General features: G+C 31.7%; 1 protein-coding gene across 2 annotated transcripts in view; it reads left to right on the top strand.

The window, feature by feature from the left end:
• LOC140439618 (forkhead box protein O-like) overlaps nucleotides 1-23415 on the top strand; it is a 627931-nt gene that overhangs the window by 518632 nt on the left and 85884 nt on the right. For both annotated transcript variants that reach the window (XM_072529645.1, XM_072529644.1), the window contains exon 2: nucleotides 2930-3213. In XM_072529645.1, the coding sequence (XP_072385746.1) occupies nucleotides 2930-3213 (284 nt within the window). The remainder of the gene's footprint in view (nucleotides 1-2929; nucleotides 3214-23415) is intronic.

Here is a 23415-nt window from a genome sequence, read left to right as displayed (position 1 = left end):
CAGTTATTTGGAAAGTTTTATAAGGCACTCTGGGGTAATGTTCCCAGTTGTATAATTTTATGTCGAATTAAAAATTTTCGTGGACCATTAGGGTTGCGGATATTGGCGCAGGAGATAAGAGTAGTTACTTTTTAACTATCCCCTTTTGTCGTGGACAATTTTATTTCATGGCTTAATTGCGATTAGATATAGTTTGTAGAAAGATAATGGAATTGTAGTTCTACCAGAAATACAGATCAGTTTGTCGAGTTTTTTGTGTTTTTTTATAAAACTAAATAATTATCCGAGGTAAAACTCTTTTGAACTGTTATGAGCGTATAAATGTACGTATTTGCATATTAAAAAAACTTCATTAGTTTGAAATTTCAGATGCAACATAACTTTTTTCGATTTCCAAGTATTTGTGAATTCACGCAAGATTTAGATTTGTCGCCAATTGGACACTAAAGTGTTGGCAACAAAAAAAAAAGTTTGACAGCTGACAGTTTGGGTTTAGTAAAAATGAAACGTTAAACGAGAGAACAGTGCGTTTTTATTGTTGAACAGTATTTTAAAAATAATGAAAATTTGGCGGCCAGGGTTCAAAAATTTCGTACAAAATATGGTCGGAATATTCGTATAACTTCGTCAACTCTGAAGAGAGTAATTAAAAAATTTAAGGAGACTGGATTAATTAGTGATGCACACATGGTCTTCCAAAAACAAGTCGCTCAAATTTTATTATCGAAGCAGTGCGTGAGAGTGTTAGTGAAACCAGGAATATTAATTATGTGTCGTAGACAAGAATTGCAAATTACAAGAAGCTCTTTACAACGTATACTTACTGAAAATCTACATCTCCATGCTTACAAAGTTTACACATGAGGCTGGTCAAGCAGTGACTGTTAGTGATGCTCGATATCGCAACATAGTTGTTTCTACCTAAATTGGATTGTATGAGTGTGGATGACATGTGGTGTCAACGAGACGGTACTACATGCCATTCATCTCGTGAAACAAATCAATTATTGCGTGAGACATTTTCTGTACCCCATATACCCTCTCGTTTCGATGATCAGAATTGGCACCTAGAACATGTGATTTAACACCGTTGGATTTATTTTTCCACTATAAAAACATACACGGCGGAGACAAGATCTGACACATCTAAAACGAGACGACTACTAGAAACAACAGAGATGAAAATACTCCGACGAATATCAGGGAAAAGTCCATTGAATAGAGAGAGGCGAAGACATAAAAAGAGCATGCAATATAGAAGACATAAATGGATGGGTGGCACAGGAACAGGAGAAACAGGAGTGGCACATTAGTAGAATGGCAGAGCATAGGATAGTACGAATAGCACGAGAAAAGTCACCAAATGGATGAAGAAGTACTGGCAGACCAAGAAAAAGATGGTGCGATAATTTAAAAAATTTAGGATGCTAATATTGAAGAAGAAACAGGCTTTAAAAACAAGAAGGAAGAAAAAGAAGACGAAGGATTTATTTTTAGGAGGTTACTTTAAGTCAAACGTCTACGTCAACAAGCTACAACAACTCGTGTGCGTTAAAGGAGGAAATTCCACGCTCAATCAACGAAATTCATCCACATTTATGCCAAATGGTCATTGCTCTCAGCAACGTAACCGTTTTCTGCTACTAATGTAATTAGACTGCGCAAACATTTTAGATAATATGTATCATCACGTTGCAAACTTACCATTAGCTTTTGTAATACCCACAAAAAGAAAACATATAGGTATATTAGCGTTAAACATTTGGAAAATGTAAACAGAAAACATTTTTGCTATAAAATCCTGACTCTGGATCTTTATCATTATATTACGAAGATATAATTATTTGACATGAGAACGATTGTTTTTCACTGTACAACTTAAAAACTAATGATGATAATAGGCAAATAACTGTAAGTATGTCTTAAATATGAAAATTTCTAATTTTTCTATAAATAAATATTTTTTAAAGACTGGACTTGCTTTTTGTTTTAAATTAGGTTTTAACTGATTTATGTCTAACCGATATACGTTTAACTTACATTGGAATAATACAGAGGGGTCAAGTTTAACTTTATTTCTATACTTTTCTCCGTATACTAGTAAATTGTTTTTTAAATTAATTTGAATGATTTTATTAACTGATGATTTTTAGAAAAGGTCCCTTTCCCATCATATATTATTCACGAAGTCGCCAGCTAAAAAGTGTCACATAACTCTTCTCTTCTACACATCAAGTGATCGAATCGGTTCATTACTAAACATCGAGTCCCATTTTCTCGTCTAAGGATATAATGTTTGAATTATGAATATAAAAAGAGCGTTTATGGCCCACCTGCGGCCTTTCAGACCACACTTTTATCCACCATTGTGATTTATGTGGCCCGACTGTTGCTAACGAGGCAGTTCACCTAACCTATAACTGTAGAAGGTAAAATACTGGAAGCTAGGGAGTGGAAATGTCAGAGATTTCTGTCGAAATTATCGGAGAGAGATTCAAATCTGCAGCCGTAAAAATACGAGAGTTGTATTGCACCCTATAAAAGGAATTATTTTGAATTATTAAGGAGGGTGAATGGATTATGAATTTTTATGGGTTGTAATAAGTTTTGTGGAAGTAATATTAAATTAATTATTTAATTTGGTGAGAAATATTACTGCTATCTTAGAAAATACTAAAACGAAAACTACAACTTAAAACTGATACAACCGACAAAAATAAAAACAGTAAATTCATATGTATAGTTTCACAGTTTCGTTTCCCGTATCATATTTTGGAAAATCTGTTATATGATATATATTTGTTTGATGCTCTTAAAAGTTTATTAATCACTGGTTTATATTTTTTTGATTTTATAGTCTAGTAATTAGTTTTATTAAGAACAATCTTAATGAATCCCTTCTTTATATTAACAATATTATTTGTTTCAGAACTCAATCAGGCACAACTTGTCGCTTCACAACAGATTCATGCGGGTCCAAAATGAAGGTACGGGAAAATCTTCTTGGTGGATGATTAACCCCGACGCCAAGCCCGGAAAATCCGTAAGACGAAGAGCAGCATCTATGGAAACTAGTAAATTTGAGAAAAAACGGGGTAGAGCAAAGAAAAAAGTCGAAATGATAAAAAACGGCTACCTGCCCGACACAACACCTAGTCCTAGTTCATCTGTATCTGAGAGTTTAGACTTGTTTCCAGATTCGCCGATTCACAGGTAACGCTTAGTTTTTACCCTTTTAGCCTATATCGTTAATGCAAAGACAATTGACCGATAAATTATTTTCAAATAAAACAATATTAGCCAGATAACTACTCAACAGTAGTATCTACAAAGATATGTAGAAATTTACAAAAGTAATAACAGGAAGAAAGTAAACAAAGCGTCCACTCATTGTGGAGAAATATTGGGAAATATATCGTCACGTTATTGTATCTCTCTATATGGTGTAGTCTGGTGCTGTTAGATATTTTGTTTTAATAATCCGTGCCTTTTGTGTTTTAAAATTTAGACAGCTGTCCATAAGCATAATTATCATCATTGGCTTCACAGACCAGATCAGGTCTTGGCATGTTCAGTCAATCCTCTCCATTCATTCCTACTTCTAGTTTCGTTCTCTAGTTTCTAGTTTCGAGTTCTCCCAAGTCCTTCTGTACTTGCTCCATGTATCTGATTTTTGGCCGTCCCTTGAATCGCTTTCCCACCATTTGTTGTTGAGTTATGATTCTGGCTGGTTCAGAGGGTCCTATGCGCTCCACCTGACCTATCCATCTTAGTCTGCCGAGCTTTACAATCTTTACCACATTAGGGTCTCCGTAGGCTTGATACAATTCGCAATTATATCATCTGGTCCATGCGTTTTTTGCATACACCGCAATATATGTGTCGAAGACTCTTGTTTCAAATATTGCCGGTTGCAATTTGTCCGATTTTGTCAGTACCCAGGTTTTCGATCCTTAGGTGAGCACTGGGCTGATCAGAGTTTTATAGACCCAACATTTGGATTCCTTTGTAAATATATCTGATTTCAGATGTTTCAAAAGTCCTTTGTAACCTCGATTTGCTAGATAACTACTGCGCTGATTTTCTGTCTTTGTCTTGTTGTCAGGTAAGATGCTTTGTGTATTTTTCTCCCCATTGTTTGTCTATAAACAGGAAAGTCTAAACTAAGGTCTTGATTTGTTGTTGCACCCCCAATAGCGGTTGCGTTTTAGTCAGCTTATTTTTGTACAGTTCAATCACCTACTTTCGTACTTTCTTCTTCTTCCTGTGCTCTAATCGATTATCATGCATCTACTGACTAATGTAGTCTAATGACTTATCAACTGGCATCATTAGGAACAGCGAAACTACGCTATTTTTGTAATTATTTGTACATATATTCATAAATGTTCCTTTACAATTTGCTTTTCTAAAACTGTACATTAAATATTTAGACATATTAGTATGCTTTGATACAGTTCAAGAATAGTTGATTATCAATTTTCTTTGCATTTCTTGTAAAATATCTGCAATGCATTATCAGTTTTAGCTTTTTCATAAAAAATTATATATTTTATGTATGTAAATATGGTTTAAAAAGGATCTAAAGGTTTTTAATATCCTCTTGTACTGAATCTTGTGTCACAATCACTGGAGAACAAAAAATTAATATATTAAAATTATTTCTGTCATGTGTATTAAATATTTAACTTGTTTGACATGCCACATATACTTATATTATATATATGTATATATATGTATATATATAATATATATATATACATATATATATATATATATATATATATATATATATATATATATATATAATAGTTGTAAAGTAGTAACACATAATGTAAAGACTAACAATCCAGGTTAAAAAAAAAAGAAAATAACACCAACCAATAACAGTATAACTTGCAATGGACAAAAAGCGATCATGCTACTGTCCTTGATAAATAAAATTTGCTAAATTAATTAATAACCATAGTAAAGGCATATTTAAGAATTACGGTGATTGTTCAATTCATAATAAAAAAAATAGTCAAAATTCACATATTTTGAATGGACGCCGGTTTTTAATAAGAAAAGTGTAAAATACAGTTAGCGAGTATGTCTATTACTGCCCTCCGTGAGATCTTGTCGGACTGATGTGGCTCTTCCTGCTCCGTTGTGATCGCTAATTCTGTGAAGTAAGCACGAACGAGCGAAAGTTAAAGTCGGTTGCACATCGAGTATCAGTTCCATACCCATACCCAGGCCTCATTAGCCTTTTCGCGGCATTCCGACTCTCCCGGAAGTGACTATTAATTCCTTACCTTCTCATTAGATCAAAACAGACCAGGAAGGAAAGAGCAAAGAGCATTTGTATCCCGCTACAGACCATACTAGCGAGAATAAAGAGGAAATACGGAAAACTACTTAGGCTAACTGCAAGCTAGGCATGATTGGTGCAGTTAAGAAAATGCTAAGTACCTGTGAAAACAACTCGGTCAAAAAAAAAGGAGCGTCAGCTGGATATTATAAGGGGAAAGCAGAAAATAAACTACTTTTCTAAACAAAAATATTACACTAATTAGCACAATAAAAGGATACTATGGTTAGTATAGGATGGAAAGAACAATCTATTATCTATTCGCACTTATTACATGCTTATCCAGATGCACATTCGATAGGCTCAAAATGCAACAAATCATTTTCGGATATTATTACGGGTGGATGGATTTTCAATGAGGGTGTACTACTTCAAACCAATTATAACTAAAATGAAAACTTAGAGCAGGGGGTACTCAGGTACACATAAAAAGCAGGAAGGGTGTCTTGGAATCGACAGAAATATTCCCAGTGTAGACTAAGAGTATACACCCAAAAGATACCTAACAGACCGGGTTCCATGATCGTTGCGCCTAGTCTTTCTTGGAGCCTCTTGTCTGCAATAGAGAGTAGTTGTTTAGTTTGTATTTGCTACACGAGTGAGACTAGTATTATGTAACGTGGGGATCCTTAAATTGTATAACATAAATTGTATAAAAGAGAATATTTCTAATCCTTAATATTTTCTTCAAACACTAAGCAAAGGTATCTTCATGGATTGGGTGATTAAAATGAATGATTGAAGAGGAAGGATATAAGGTCTTCTTTTTCTTATTTTTATGTTTACATGCCTGTTTTTTAATGTGCCTTCAGTAAGTCGTCGCTCCATCGTTTTCGTGGTCCTCCACTTATCTTCTTCGTATTGGGAAAAAGTCTTTCGCCGTCTTTACGACGCATATGAGTGCGCATAAAGACTCTGATACTCACAAAATTGATATGGAAACTATCGAATACGGTGTTATCCGCTGAATATAGTTAAGGATTGTTTTCAACGAATTCTCTGTTAAGTGACTGGTTGTACAAAACTACGTCATGCAAAGTACATTATTCTAATATGTACATCCCTAACATTTACTAAAAACACCTATTATTCACTAAAAAATAGGTAAAATACTTGTTACGAATCATTTAATCATAATCAGAGTCTCTCGATTCTTGATCTGAAGCATCATATGAATAAAAGGGCTCTGAATCTATAATGTGAAGTAATAGAACCATCCAAGTTCTTTAACGTGTATATCAAGGGGAAAGTTTTTTAATGAAAGTGCCTTGTACGTATTCGGGAGCTAAATCCGTCATACATCGTTCATATTTTTTCTCCAGACAACATCACCTACATTACATTGGATGTCTCTTTTTGTACGGTTATATCCCTTGGCTCAATGTTCGAACACTTCAGCTAACCTTTAGCTCTAGCTAGGTTGTGTTTAACCTCTAAAAATCTTATCTATAAAGTGGTCTCAAACTTAATACAAAAAACACCATTTTACCAAGAAAATCGTATCACCATATCACTTAAGATCACTTTTTTTTTATCTTACTACCAATTTTTTATTGATAATCGTATAAACAGCCAACAATTTACATGATCTACGCTCCCCTATGCTTTCATTTCAAAGGTACATTTTTGTAGATCCAGTTTTGATATTATGAATACAAAGGTTCCAAATATTCCCTTCTATAGTACTAAATAACAGTAATCAGTTTTGGGGTTAAGAGAGGCTGCTGAAAATCACTAGTTATAACCAGAAAGGAGGCATCGGTGTTATTTTTAAGAATATTTGAGAAGCTATTGAACCACTTTTGCATAATTTCATCTGTTTTAATTTCTCAATTTTATTTATGTTTTTAGAATTTTGCAGCGAATTATTTTTACCTTAATCTATATTGTGTCGCAGTAATGTGTCGTTTGTTGGAAATTTGGAAAAGTGTATCACGACAAAACTGCTTACTCACTGGAATATGACCAAGCTAATTTTCTTCAAGCCAGTCTCTATAGAGAATATATGAAGAAGCTTGTTAATATTAAAGCCAACAGGTAAATACTTTCGATGGGGGCTTTTGGCACGACTGTAATGAGTGGTTGCAAAGGGTTAAGAAGAACAATTAATGGATTTTTGGCATTTGCCAATGTTAGTCCAACGAATATTGACGCTCATAAAGGTCTATATTATTTGGTTAGTGGTTCCTCAGGACCTCAGGTCAAATTAAGGTTTACAAACATTTGTGAAAAGGAAAAATATATTTATTTTTATGATGGGAATGCTTCGTTTCTAAATAAAAGTAAATATTAGTTACCAGGTCTTAGTCATCAGGTCACATTTTCTCACAACTTTTATACTTTTTTTATACGAACTGATTAAGTGAGCTAGAAAGTTAAACTTCTTTCAACTTTTACCAATTAAATGCCATTCCCACCATATTTTCATGACTGTGTACATATTTACGCCAACTGTTTCAACCAATTTTTCATTATGTATGCTAAATGATTGATAATTTGTTTTAGAAATAGCATAAACCACAACATTTACGACTTATTAAGAATTTTTATGGCACCCACCTCGTAACATAACAGGTTCTGATTATTGTTTGTTATCGATTTGAAAATATTTGCTTTGGGGACTTTTTAGATGTTGAATACGTACCACATGCGAACACCATCGATAATCATAACAAAACAATGTGAATCATGTATATAGTTAATCAAAAATATTGCTCGCAATTTCCATATTTTTATGAATGTTATTCGTTCGCATGTTGATGATATATCCAAAGTATGATGACGTTTGTTGTTTACAAAAAAAAATAAAGAATATTTTATTTAAAGATATATCTGAGTTGCTTTATTAATATAGTTCTGCTAAGCGAGTGTTTCTATATTCTTTAAAATCAGAATAACTAAATAAGATATATTAGTTAGATAAGTGTAGAAGACGAATTTAAAAATTACTAAAACTGAGAGCTGGTAGTATTAAAATAAGCGGAAAAGAAATTAGTAATGTGATAAAAGAGAATGCAAAATCAGTTTCTAAACATATATAACACCAAAATATTTTCTACAAAAAATTAACGAAGAAAAATTCAATGTAGAATCACTGTGGAACGACTCTATAAGAGAAATGTGCCAAAGGAGGCTAGCACAGATGAGATAATTTAAAAAATTTAGGAGGCTAATATTGAAGAAGAATCAGGCTTTAAAGCCTAGATACAACACGAAAGAAGAAGAAGAAGTTTCTGAACATATGACTATTGTATAAAGTAGAATTTTTTGTTATAAATGTATGGAGAAACTAAAAAACAATAGTGTATCATCATTGCCACTACTGGTCTTACCGGATAATTCAGTGAGCTTTCAATGTTTTAGACGTGTTAGTTTTGAACAGATATTTTACGTTGCAAAAGATAGGGAAGCCTTTAAAGAAGTGATCACCAATCTTCGTCAGAAGACGGCACAATAAGAAGAAGAGTTGTAGACAGCCCTCAGCTATGCGGAGGAGCAAATTGTCAGTCTTCAAATCCGAATAGTTTCAGAGATAATTATGATATTATAATATATATTATATATATATATATATATATATATTATAATATATATTATATATAATATATATATATATATATATATATATATATATATATATATATATATATATATATATATATGAAAATTGGCGAAATATAATGAATTGTTGAACAGAGTACACTTGGCTTTCAATCAGCTGTATACCCAATTAACCTCAACTCCCCTTTTATATATATATATATATATATATAAGAAATACTGGACTGTCGATATAAACAAACCACACAGTTTATTAGGGCTGCAGTCAGTAGGTTTGGCCGGGATGTTATAGAAACACTCTTTTGACTTTTGGTCGAGCTTTCGGAATTCTTTTATTCCTTCTTTAAGACACTGTAATTAGAAGAAAGTGTAAATATTTACAACGTATCTCAAATTGTCATTACAACTTACTAGTCGTTACTTAATGTTGAGTGTCGTAGCTTTACACAAATAATCTCAACGACTAGTAAGTTGTAATGGCAATTTGAGATATGTTGTAAATATTTACACTTTCTTCTAATTATAGTGTCTTGAAGAAGGAATAAAAGAATTCCGAAAGCTCGACCAAAAGTCAAAAGAGTTTTTCTATAACATCCCGGCCAAACCTACTGACTGCAGCCTTAATAAACTGTGTGGTTTGTTTATATATATATATATATATATATATATATATATATATATATATATATATATATATATATATATGTATATATATATATATATATATATATATATATATATATATATGTATATATATATATATATATATATATATATATACGAGTATATATAAATACGTACATAGGTACATACTTCGTCAGTTCTACATTACTACATATGTGGTCTAGTTATTAAAAAGAAGAAAATGTCAACCTTAAATATAACAATATTAAATAATTGTAAGAATAATCCATGTTGCCAAAAAAGTTTAAACTATAAAGTTAAAAAGCTTTAAAAAAAAAGGAAAGTACTGGGCTTGCATCAAAAATTAATGTTTGCAAATTTCAATGAAAGTTGTGTACACGATTTTTTTCTGTAATCTCAATTTTAACTTACTGTCCCCAAATAGAAGAGGTGTAGGATGTTAAACAATAAACAACAAGTAATTGTAAATAGGATATATTATATATACATATATATATATATATATATATATATATATATATATATATATATATATATATATATATATATATATTAGAAATGATTATTTCGACCAAAAAATAATTTATAAATAAGTTCGAATTATCGGGTAAAGTGGTCTGTAATGAAAATCTTTCGTTTTTCTAAATTACTCAATATTTCGCCATTTATTTAACAGCTTCTTCAGGAGTAAACTAAAACAATTTGAACATTACAAAAAATGGCGTACAAATACATTTTAAAACACTTACAGAAATTACTTAAATTTGCGAAATCTTTTAAATTCTGTAAGTGTTTTAAAATGTATTTGTACGCCATTTTTTGTAATGTTCAAATTGTTTTAGTTTACTCCTGAAGAAGCTGTTAAATAAATGGCGAAATATTGAGTAATTTAGAAAAACGAAAGATTTTCATTACAGACCACTTTACCCGATAATTCGAACTTATTTATATATATATATATATATATATATATATATATATATATATATATATATATATATATAAATATATATATATATATATATATATATATATATATATATATATATATATATATATATGTATATATATATATATATATATATATATATATATATATGCAGGTATTATAAATAAGTTTATTAATTTATTTTTATTAATATTTAGTATATTGTTTTCCCAAAAAAACAAGAGAAAAAGCTAAAACTGACTGCTTGCATGGACACATCGATTTTCATCGTTTGTTTTCATTTCATTTTAAGAAATAACATGCCTTGCGTTGAAATGCTAACATGAGAAGGGTAGTTTTTAATTTAAACGGATTTTTAAACTACATGACGATTCGATATAAAAAAAATTTAAAAAAATTTAATTAAATATTACTCAAAAAATAATTCTTTAGACTAAAAAAATTTTTCGCAAATTTAGTAATTTTAATTCCGGCTAGATATTCATACTGGATATAAAGTATATATTCAGTTTCCTTTCAGTTAAAGTGTAAATTAATTAATGTAATTTAGTTTCCTAAAATTTTTATAACATCTTTATTTTTTTGCTTGCTGCAATTTTATAGATGACAAGAAAGATGCTTGTTAATGATATTCATAAATATAGTAACAAATCTTGTAAATAAACATTTAGTAAAAAATCTTGTTTCAAAGTGCAAAGGAGAATATGAGATTACTACAAGAAGAGAGATTTGGACCTAAATTAAGTTTACGTGAATTTGTTAGGAGGGAAGTCACACCAGCAACGATAAAATAGTTGTGACAAAAAAAACTGTGTTAATTTTAATAACATAAAATAATTTAATGAGAACTAGACCTAATGATAATAACCAAAAGATAAAGTTGCAATGGAACATTTCAACATGCCAGATCAAATATTGAAAAAATGATTTGCGTAAAAAAAACCATCTTTTCCAATATTCTTTTATCTTATTATCTATCGGTCCAACACCTAGGTTCTCGTAATAAGTTCATGCTATTCTGTCCTCTTCTTCCACTCTACAGCTAATCGTTATTATTTCTGCAACATGCATTAGTGTTCATCCGTTTGAATACTCAACATTCTCAGCCTTACATCGTAGCTGGTTTTATAGCGGTCTTATATTTTTTTCCTTTCACTTTAATTAAAAAATTCTTTCACACAGTATACAAATCGCGTCCTTCCGTTTCAATAATCCTACTCTAATTACTAATATACTAATCACAGATTTCTAAAAGTCTTTTTACAATGATTTCACCGTAAAAAGTTATTATTTAAGTTGTATTCGTAACTTCATTTTCGATTGGGCATTCTAAACATTACGTACATATTTTAATGAATTATAAACTTGGGTCTTAAGAGGAAAGAATTAAAGTCATTGTTCTAATATTTCCACTGTTTCCTTACAGCGTGCAATAGATACCAAAGAATATCACCTTGGTATTTAACTGTTTTTCACCCAACACTAATGCTAATAAATAAGGTTGCTAGCTCACACAATTTTTATCTTTACCTGTAAACTTGTCCTAGTACCAGTTGTTACCTTATAATTCATCATTATCATTCTGGCTTTGCAACCCTGCGTGGGTCCTATCCTTCTCAAGAATTTCTCTTCAGTCGTCCCTATCCATCGCCTTCTTCCGCCAAGCACGTATTCCCATATTTCTCATGTCTTCATCGATGTTATCAAGAAACCTTGTTCTGATTCTTCCTCTTCTTCTATAACCAATGGTGTTTATCAAGGAGCGTCATCAATCGTCAATTAAGACGTTAATCAAGCTGGGTCATTTTGTTCCATCTGCATTACATGCCCTATCGACCTCAGACGTCCGATCTTAATAATATTATGTTTTACGATCTCTGGTTCGTGGTAAATTCTATAAAGTTCAAAGTCATATCGTCTTCTCTATACTCCATTGTCATTCACCGCTCCGTAGATTCGTCTTACTACTCTTCTTTCAAAACGTCCTAATATGTTTTTATTACTTTTTTTTAGTCCACGTTTCTGAACCAAATTTAGGACGGGGCGTATTATGGTTTTTTTTTAAATTTTACTTTGGTATTTCTCGATATAATTGAGGATTTAAAAAGGAGATTGAGTCCAAAATAGCATCTGTTGGCCGTGCAAATTCTGCAGTAGTATTATTTTCAGTGTTAAGTGGCGCTTCAGGTATACAAATTCGTTCACTGCTTCGATGACGTCGTTTTATAAAACAAGTGGTTGTAAGATTTGTATTTGATTACTTATTTTCATATACTTCGTTTTGTTGGTGTTTAATATTAAACCCATTTATGTAGCTGATTCTTATTTATAGTGTTACATACGTCTCTTATACAGCGTTTTTCGTTCTTCCATGAATATTAATATCATCAGCATATGCAAGGATTTGCATAGATTTATTATATATTGAACCGGTGGCATACGTATTTTTGTGGTATACGTATTACTTTTTCCAGAGACAGATTTAACAGTATACAGGAGAGAGGACTTTCTGGCGCAACCCGTTATTCCTTTTTAAAATAGTTCCTACTGGATTTGTACTCTACATTCAACTTTTTCAAAAATTAGTTTTGTTAAATTTACCAATGATTTGGTATTCCTAGCTCTTTTATTGCTTTGAACATTTCTCTTCTATTTACAGAGTCGTAGGCTGTTTTGTAGTCTATAAATATGTGATGAGTATCTATGCCATATTACAGTGCTTTTTCTACAATTTGTCTCAGGGTTGCAATCTGATGAATTTTTTTACCATCTCTGAAACCAGCCTGGTATTTTCCTACGATTTGTTCTGCATATGGTGCCACACGGTGGCATAGTATTGTGAAAAATATTTTATACGCTGCATTTAGAAGCGTAATTCCTCTGTGGCTAGAGCATTCAAAGATATCTCCTTTTTTGTGTATGGTGAAAAGTATTTCAATATTCCAATCACTGGGGAGGGGTTTCTGTATCCATATTTCTTTTATGAGCTGCTCTAGTGCCATTATGGTATCGTGACTACCTTCTTTCTATAGTTCACCCTGGAGATTGTCTATGTCGGGTGATTTATTTCTGGCTAGTTTTAACTGCATCTTTAACTTCAAGAATGGTGGTTCCTATTCGCTCTCGTTTGTTCTGCTTACCTCATCTCTTTCGTCTTCCAGGTTTTCTTTTTCTTCCTCTATATTAAGTGCCTGATTAAAGTATTCCACCCATCTGTTCAATGCATCTTTGCTTCTTGTTAATAGGTAACCATTCTGACTCCTGGTTTGTTATTTTCGTTAGCAATACTGTTACTCTCTAGTTCTACTTGTTTTCTGCCACACTCTATCTGCTTTTAATATCCTTTTTGTGCATTAGTATTTTATAATGGTTCTCTCGAATATATATAATCTGATTATAATTTTGTGCTTTCTTTGTTGTGTTTGACTTGGTTATATGTCTTCTTTTCACTCGTTTTGGTACTAAGTTCATATAGATATTTGTACGATTTTGTATTAGCTTTTTGTTCAACTATATAATTAAGTTTTGCTTTTCACATCCTTGTAATTTTGAAGACCTGTGTAAGATCTATTTTCATGTCATGCCTTATACAGTTTTCCCTTTTCTTTTATTTTTTTGTACTTCATTTGACGATCAGTTGTGGGGCTCTCCTATATTTTAGCTTTGTTTGCTTCTTACTTTAACTTCCAGCACAAACAAATTATGTTACTGCCTTACAGAGATTTTGTTATCATTATCGGATTTCATAATTAATAAAGACCAATCACATGTTATTATTATCCACAAGGAAACTAAATTCCTGTAGCTGGCTGTATACCATGTATCACATGTAATTATTAGTTGTCTTACAGGATCTGTTAAATCAAAGGTGGCTTCATGAAGTCAGATGTGTTATCCTTGAATAAAATCTTCCAGAAATGGATCCCAAAAATACTAATTGATAATAAACCTTCTACAACAACTTAAGTGATAAAGACCATTTGTTACATGATCTATGTCGACGTAAAATGGTTCAAAATTGTACCACTTTGTAAGTATCAATAGATGCAATTTAGAAAAAAATCACGTGGTTTATTTGTATTTATATGAATTATTAAATAAAACAAATATAGTATCTATATTTTTCTAAACGAAACTTATTTTAGCATTATTCAAGGTACTTGAGATATATAATGCAATATACTGTAATAAAAGTGCTTTTTTTCTTTTGCTCAGTCCACTTTTTAATGTACAGTAATAAATAAATGTGTAAATAGTTGTATAATACATAAAAATACTGATGACTTCTTCTTCAGGTGCCATCTCTGCTACGGAGGTTGGCAATCATCAAAGCTATTTTAATTTTTGAGGCATTTGCTCTAAATTGTTGTTTTGACCTGCATCCAAACCATTCTCTTAGGTTCTTAGAATAGAATAGAAGTGTGAAAATTAAGAGTTGTATTGTTTAATGCCACATCATAAAATACAACATTTTGTCTATAAAATAAAAAAAAATGGAATGGACCACTCTTATTACTTATGACCTGAAAAATAGGTTACCACCTATTCTCGATCTTACGGAATATACGTATAAAATTTCATAAAAATCGGTCCAGCTGTTTTGGAGGAGTATGGCAACTGACACTGTAACACGAGAATTTTTATATATAGATTATTTAGAAGAATTTCCGAAGTGAAAATCAAAACGTCAAAACTAAACGTATTTTCAATTTTTTAAATTGTGGTTAATTCTCGTTAAAGATCATAAATAGCTTAGTGGGAAGTAATTTTATAGGGCATATAGAAAAGACACGAAGAAAAACAAAAGTGAAACCGAAATAGCTGGAAATAAACATATTATTGGATGTCATAATGTACATAATGTACGGATTTCAACATTTTCCTAATAAACAATAAACCTCAATAAATCTTACAAATTACGTATTAGTGTTCGACACTTCTAATGATATAGAGTGTAACAAAGGTCAGGTCATTAATTAAACTACATATTCTGGGGTTAAAAAATAGCTCTATTCAACTTACCTTACAATAAATGAGCACACGAAAAAAAGGTACAGCTCTTTGAAGTTACTAAATAATAGTAGATTTTTTTCCAATATTCCGGAAACTATTTGATATTTATTACGAAAAATTACTAAGAGCATTTAAAAAATAACGAAATCTGTTCACTTTATAAAAATCGTGTTTTAGTTTAGATTAACACAATGTTTTTAAAACTTTTTGCCTCTTAGTTCTTTTTTGAAAACCAGTTTTTAACCAGTCTAAAGGATTTTATTCCTAGTTGTGGTTTATTCAGAAATTCTATTCATGTCATAACACCGCATAAGGCAATATGATTCAGATCTGGATCTCTTAGTGAACAAAAAATAGGCCCTTCCAATCCAAAATGCTAGGTTCTGTTTGAAAAGACATTCCGTAAGTTTTACTGGACCACCATTCTGTAAAAAACACATGTTTTTCCTGATATTTACCCCTTCCAAGTACTTTGATAACATTTTTGTAATAATTGGAAATAATTTTTGCCAAGAAATACTGGCCCTATTAAATAACTTAACATAATAACACATAACACAATTACTGCCCATACGTTGACTTTAAAAGATCTTTTGCGACGAAAAATTTTTTGCGTGGGGATTTTCTTCTCCCAGATGTGAGAATATAGAATAATTATCCATCCTTAGATTTCCTTTTATTTTGGAAAGCTGGAATTTTTACTTTTAATTGCAAATAACTCGAACGTTTTTGTACGCACATTGGTACTAAGGTAAGCTGGGTTCAATCGATCTATTTTGGGCTTTAGATATGTGGCTTAATTTATAATCTACCTTTTTGTTAAACTGTTTTGTGATTTTCATATTTTATGAATTTCTATAGACTAATTTATATTTTATAATAAACTAAAATTAGTATGTAAATTTTACGATCCTAATTTGCAGTGTGCACGTTGTTTGAGACTTAGATAACTGTGTTTTTAGTTTTGTTTGATAGTAGCAGTTAAGTAGCTGATTTTAATATTTTTTGACATTCTTTCTCAGTAACGGACTCATATAAAGTTTTGGCTCGTAACTGTTTTTTAGTTTCTTTTTAAAACATTTGCGAAATACTTATTCCGTAAATATTGAGTTAGAAACCTATAAAGACAAATAGTTAAATGGGTCTTGCTAGGATTTTATTATGATTTTAAAAAAATATAATAGGAGTAACAATAATAGTAGTAGTAGTAATAGTATTGGTAGCGGTAGTTGTAGTAGAATTAGTAGTCTAGTGTGTTCATAAAAACTACCAGTATATAGGAATTTTCATATGTGGTATGATTTAGTTACAAAATTTCGCCAGTCAGTTACACCCTTTGCTGCATACTTTCTTTAGCAACTTGTGTCTAATAAAATTAAAGCTGTACTGAAAATATAATATATCCATATCGCCATATCTTTCTATCCAAGCATTCATCTACTTCTAAATTTCGGGAATTTATTGCTGTATCAATGTTTTGTTTCCATGTCATCCTTGGTGTTCCTTTTTGCCTTTTATTTCTTTGCATATATTTTAGGGCTTTCCTAGGCCATCGTTGTGCCCCATCCGCATAAAATGTCCATACCAAATTAACTCGCTGTATGACTGTTTTTTCTATTTTTGTTATTTACCTTATTGAGTCGTTTTGCACATGTAGTCTTGATATTCTCCATAAGCGTCTCAGGTAATTTATTTCAACCGCTTGTACTTTTTCTTCATTTTTATTGTTTAGTTGCCGGTACTCTGGCCCGTATGTCACTATAGGTTCAACAATAGTTTAATATATCCATGATTTTGTTGTTAATGTAATTCTTAGTTACCATAGAATGGAGTTTTTATACATCTCCTTCCCTGTGTCGCTCAAGTCTGATCATCCATTTTGAATGTGCTGATATATTTATTTATATATTTTTATTTGCATTCATCGTCATTGTGGTCTTCGTTTGTATCCTAGACAAGGGACCGTTATAAAGTGCTACCAGTCGTGTCAGCTGAACCTTTTTTTTATAGAGGTGTTACTTCTCTATTGATCCTCTTTTTCCGGGCTTGGGACCGACTGCATAGAGCTACTCAGTGCATCCCACAACCAATGCAGGCACAGAGTTTATTTTTCCGAGTAACTAATACTGGATTACAGAAATCTAGGCCTGATTTATTGTATTTATAGTCATTTATACTAGACAATTTTTCGAATTGTGACTCTTTATCTGTATTTAGTTACTTCTGAAACTAGCGATGGGCAATATGGGCATTCTTTTTCTTATCATGAGAGATCTCGCAAAATCTTTTTTTACTACGTCTTTATTCTATCAGACTATCAATAGAGACGCCTCTACTCGCTCAAAAAGCCACTTACAACTAGTTAAAAAAAAGTTTAGTATACTGGCTATGTGACAATTATACCGTGTAAAATAATTAGTCGAAGATTAAAGATTTTTAACTAAAAGAGAACATCCTGAATTCCTACTCGAAAATGGCGACGCACAACTGCGTCATATTAAAGATACCAGCCTACTCTTTGGTACGAGTCTGTTGTGTAGTACGGGTTCACAAGGGTTCTTCGTAAGGTGTAAGGGTTCGGGGTCACTGCTTTCATTTAAAAATCTTTAATCATCGACATTATGTCATTAATTTTTCAATTTAAATAATTTTAACTTGCAAATCAAAGGTTTTTAAAACTATTTTTAAGTGGCTTTTTGCACATGTACAAGTATTACAAAAAAAGTACTATTATTTTTTTAGTACTGATGATGCATGATGAAATTTGATAAGACCAATTAAGGTTCTGATAATAACTAATCATTTTGGATATTTTTTATTATAAGTATAAATATACCAATTATTTACAAGGAAAGTATATAGACCGCTGAAATTTTTTTCTTTTAATACATTTTTTATCAGAATATTACTAAATGTACCTATAGAAAGTAACTTTTAATACATACAGTATATTTTGTACCAGTTGGTTAGGATATAAGATCCGAGTAATACAGGAAAATGTTTCAACTAAAAAAATTGTGATCGGTAATTTTTTTTAATGTGCTAAGCATTATATTTCAGATATTTCAGTCGATATAAGATTTCCAATGAAAACGACAATAACCACTGCATCTCGAGAAAATCTTCTAAGACGACCAACAGTTAAAAATGACTGGATGACACAAGACATCTTAGATCTAATGGACGTTCGGAGGTAGTAAAAATCCATAAACAGAGAAAAATACAATGAAATACATAAAGAAATCCGTAAAAGAATTAAAGTAGCAAAAGACCGATGGCTACAAGAATCCTGTTTAGAAATTGAGAAACTGGAGCAACAACACGACAGCTTCCATTTGCATAAAAAACTAAAAGAATTAACAGGCAAAAGCAAAACTTATGGGCAAAATATATTACAAGACTCTGGTGGTAGAATTCTAAGTGATAAAAAAGAGCGCTGTACCGAATGGGAAAATTACATAATAGAATTATTTAACGATGACCAAAGAATCTACCAAGAAATAACATCTAACCGAGATACAGACCCACCGATTCTAATCTCAGAAGTTCAGAAGGCTATCGACCAAGCGAAACGAAGGAAGGCTTCTGGTTCTGACGAAATACCTGCAGAATTGTTAAAACTATTAGATAATGAGAGTGTTGTGATTATCATATCCTTCTTTAATAAGATATACAGCATCGGCAAATTACCAGACAACTGGTTAGAATCGATATTTATAACTATTCCCAAGAAAAAGAATGCCAGACAGTGTAGCGACTATCGACTTATAAGTTTAATGAGTCACACGCTCAAAGTTTTTATGAAAATATTGCATTGTCGCATATATAAACTTTGTGAGGGAATAACTGGTGATGAGCAGTTTGGTTTCCGAAACGGTATGGGTACTCGAGAAGCTCTTTTTTGCATGCGAATACTCTTACAAAAGAGCATTGAGGTTAGGAAAAATATTTACGTATGTTTTATAGATTTCGAAAAATCCTTTGATAGAGTACCACATACATTATTATTTCAATGCTTAGACTCAGTTGGTCTGGACACGTATGACATTAGATTGCTTAAAAATCTTTACTACAATCAGACCGCTTGTGTTAAGGTGGACCAAGAGGTTTCAGCTAAAGTTTCTATTAAGCGTGGTGTCAGACAGGGATGTGTTATGTCACCGATGTTGTTTAATGCCTACACTGAACCAGTTTTTGAAATAGCGTTAAATAATCGCCGCGAAGGTGTTAAGATCGGTGGTGAAATTATTAACAACATCAGATACGCCGATGATACCGCAATAATGGCAGAGAGTCTAGAAGATCTTCAAACCCTGTTGAATGCTGTAAATAACGAATGCACTGAAAAGGGCTTAACAATCAACGCAAAAAAAAACAAAATGGATGGTGGTCGGAAAAATTAATATCGAAGACTCAGTACTAAGATCAGATAACAAAATCCTGGAAAGGGTGGAACACTTTAGATATCTGGGTAGCTGGATTGACTGCAGGGTTGAAAGTGACGAGGAAATTTCGACCAGAATAGAACTCCCACGGAAAAACTTTATTAACTGGCGTTCTGTATTATGCAGTAGAAGTCTGCCGTTGACCACACGTCTAAGAGTATTGAAATGCTACGTCTGGTCCACTTTGTTCTATGGATGTGAACAAAAAAAAAATAAAAAATCTTAACAAATTAGAAGCGTTTGAGTTATGGTGTTACCGTCGCATGCTCAGAATCCCGTGGACAGCACACATATCTAACGAACGCGTGCTAGAGACCGTGCACAAAGAGCGAGAAAATCGAAGGAAAACGTTGGGTCGGAAGAAAACAACTGTCCTGGCTGCGTAACATTAGACAATGGACAGGTCGAACGGTCGAGGAACTGTTTCATCTAGCTGCCGACCGAGAATCATTTCATCAGCTTGTCAATATGACGATAGCCAACGCTTGAATACAAGCACGGCACACAAAGAAGAAGAAGATTTCCAAGAGGTAGTTGCCCTACCACTGAAAATAGTTCAAATTAATATTTGTCATTATTCTTAGATTTTGTGAAAATGCTGAAATGGAAATTTTTATTTAAAGAGGATAGATACATGTTACCGATTCCAGTTCAACAGCTTCTTATTTTTCATTAGGGAATATATCATGTGTCATTCAGACCAGATTTTTTCTTTCATATTAACTTCAAGAAAGTATTAATATATTGAAAGCGTTATATATTTTAAACATTTAATGCAACAATTCTGTTTGGCTAGTGTGTCAAATGATCACATCATATTAAAAACCACATTAAAACCATACTAAATAAAGTGAACTAAATTAATAGAAACTATAATTATATTATAATTAAACTAATAATTAGAAGCAGTTTACTCATTATTCCTTATTAATTGGATGTTCAAAATGTTGCCCATTGACCATAAAATTGTAAAGCCACTTTATAAAAAAATCTGGAAATAATATAAATTTTGGCATTAAAAAAATACCGATTAACTTAACACGATTATTAAAAGCTACCGACGACATAAATTACTGCTATTAAAACTATTTTCAAAATTCGTTTGAATATGGTTTTCAATAACATGGTAAAAACTTGATCGAAACTTAGTCATTGCATTTAATTTTTGAGGGGTGCATTACTTTCAATAACTTCATAGCTTTTCACAAAAGTAAAGTTAAATATATCCTAAATATCTGAATATTTCATACCTCTTTAATGCTATGCCCCACATTTAGCAGGAGGGTTTAGCAAATAACAGATTCCTGTGTTAAAATCAACGTGTCTCGGTACTTTCATAAAATATAAAAATTGCGAAATATAAGGTTTGACTGTAGGTGGCTAATATATGTATAGTTTGATTATCAAATCTAAAAACAAAACAAGTTTTGACCATTTGACGGATGATCATTCAAATATAACTTGTACAGATTCAAATTTCTTACACTTTTGTTTGTATTTGGTACCCAAACGTTATATTACAAATTGATAACTATCTCACTTTAAAAAAAGAAAACAATCCATTGTATTTTTACCTAAAAAGTTTTTTAACGGTAATGAATTTGGGCATACCATTTCATTTTGCACTATTATTGGTGATAGAGGCACACTTCATGTTTATTAAACAACTACTAAATAATTATTTCTTAATTAATATCTAAAATAAAATATTTGGTGAACGCACTACTAAAATAATGGTGACGGTTCTAAATATCTCACACCACTTTTATTATAATAATTTGAAATATTTGTAAAATAAATTAAAATTAAATTGTGAAATTTTATGTTTGTAGAAAGTAATTTTGGTAGTTTATTACGTATTTGATTTTAGAGAAAGTAGTATTTGGACTTGTTGTAGATTTTTGCATTTACCTTAGTGCAGTAAATCGTCAGCAAGGCTTAGTAGATAGGCAAGCATGTTATTTCGACTAGTATTCTTTTTTTCATCCCCATAGTTTTCACCCACATATCATGGTTTGTCACTCTTCTGACATACCGATCCTTTCATATCGATTTATTTATTTAATAGGGTCACCTAAGATTAAGTATATCAAATTATTAATGATCACTATTAATATGAGTGCATTGTATGTGGTTTTAGTAGTGTAAAGTAAGTATCTTATGGCTGGTGTACTGAAATAATGAGTTATCGTTTAGCGTTTTATTGCAAAAACCAAAACAAAAAAGTCGCATTATTGAGACCTGCACCTCTTGCATACATGCTGGGGGAAGTAGATAAAGTGGATTACAAAAAAAATTATTAAGATGTAGAATGATACTTCAAAAAGTTATCTTTTTTAGAAGTAGGAAAGTTTTTATTAGACAAGATTCATTCATCAAAATAAATAAATAGAATTGTGAACATAAGGAGGCTAAAAAATAGAATAATAAACATAAGGAGGCAGTTGTCATCGATTATGATAATAAATATTCAAGTAGAAATTTGATTGACATGACATGAAAACATTTTTTACAAGATCAGACCTTGGTCCGGCTTAGAATCCGAATGATCAGATGTTACGTTTTTTCTATCTTACTGTATGGCTGTGAAAGTTGGACAATGGACTCTGAAATAGAAAAAAGAATAGATGCCTTTGAGATGTATATATACAGACGAATGTTGAGAATTCCATGGCTACAAAGAATTACAAATATTCAGGTACTTTGTCGGATGTGTAAACAAAAAGAATTACTAAGAACTCAAAGAGAGGAAAATACTTGTAATACTGCAAATACTGCAATACTTTGGTTATGTGTTGAGAGGCGAAAGATACGAACTACTTCAAGTTATACTGGAAGGAAAAGTACAGGGGCAAAATCAGTAGGAAGACGCCAGAACTCGTGGCTGAAAGACCTGAGGAGATGGTTCGACCGCTCATCCGCAGAAATCTTACGCGCAGCAGTTTCCAAAACTACAATTGCCATTTGGATCGCCAACCTTCGAAAGGAGACGGCGCCATGAGAAGAAGAAATTTGAAGCTTTAAAAACTAGTATGAAGCAAATGAAGAATTTTATCAAGTATGAATTACGGTATTGTGTCGCCGAACTTCAGAATAAATCACATTGATCTTAAACATTAGATTCTATTAGATCATTATTTTATTAGATCATGCTCTTACTCGACTTACACAATGTTACAGCGCCATAACGTTGACTCGATATATACCAGTCATGGCTAAAATCTACATTTGTAACATTGCCTAGGTAACCAAATTCCAGATCATGTGATGACTTTCGCGCAGTTAGACTAATAAGTCATTTATTAAAATTTTCACAATTAATTCATCAATGAATATATGGACTCCGCAGGAAACATTCAAATCGCCTACAGCTCTTATTTCGTAATTGAGTGGTTACAAAAAAACATTCTAGAGGTGCTATTTCAAAGCTGTTTAGACATGAATGGTAA

The sequence above is a fragment of the Diabrotica undecimpunctata genome, chromosome 4 (genome assembly GCF_040954645.1).
Source record: "Diabrotica undecimpunctata isolate CICGRU chromosome 4, icDiaUnde3, whole genome shotgun sequence".
In the NCBI taxonomy this organism is placed as follows: domain Eukaryota; kingdom Metazoa; phylum Arthropoda; class Insecta; order Coleoptera; family Chrysomelidae; genus Diabrotica; species Diabrotica undecimpunctata.
The sequence above is the reverse complement of the archived record's forward strand: the minus strand, read 5'-3'. Positions and strand labels throughout refer to the sequence as shown.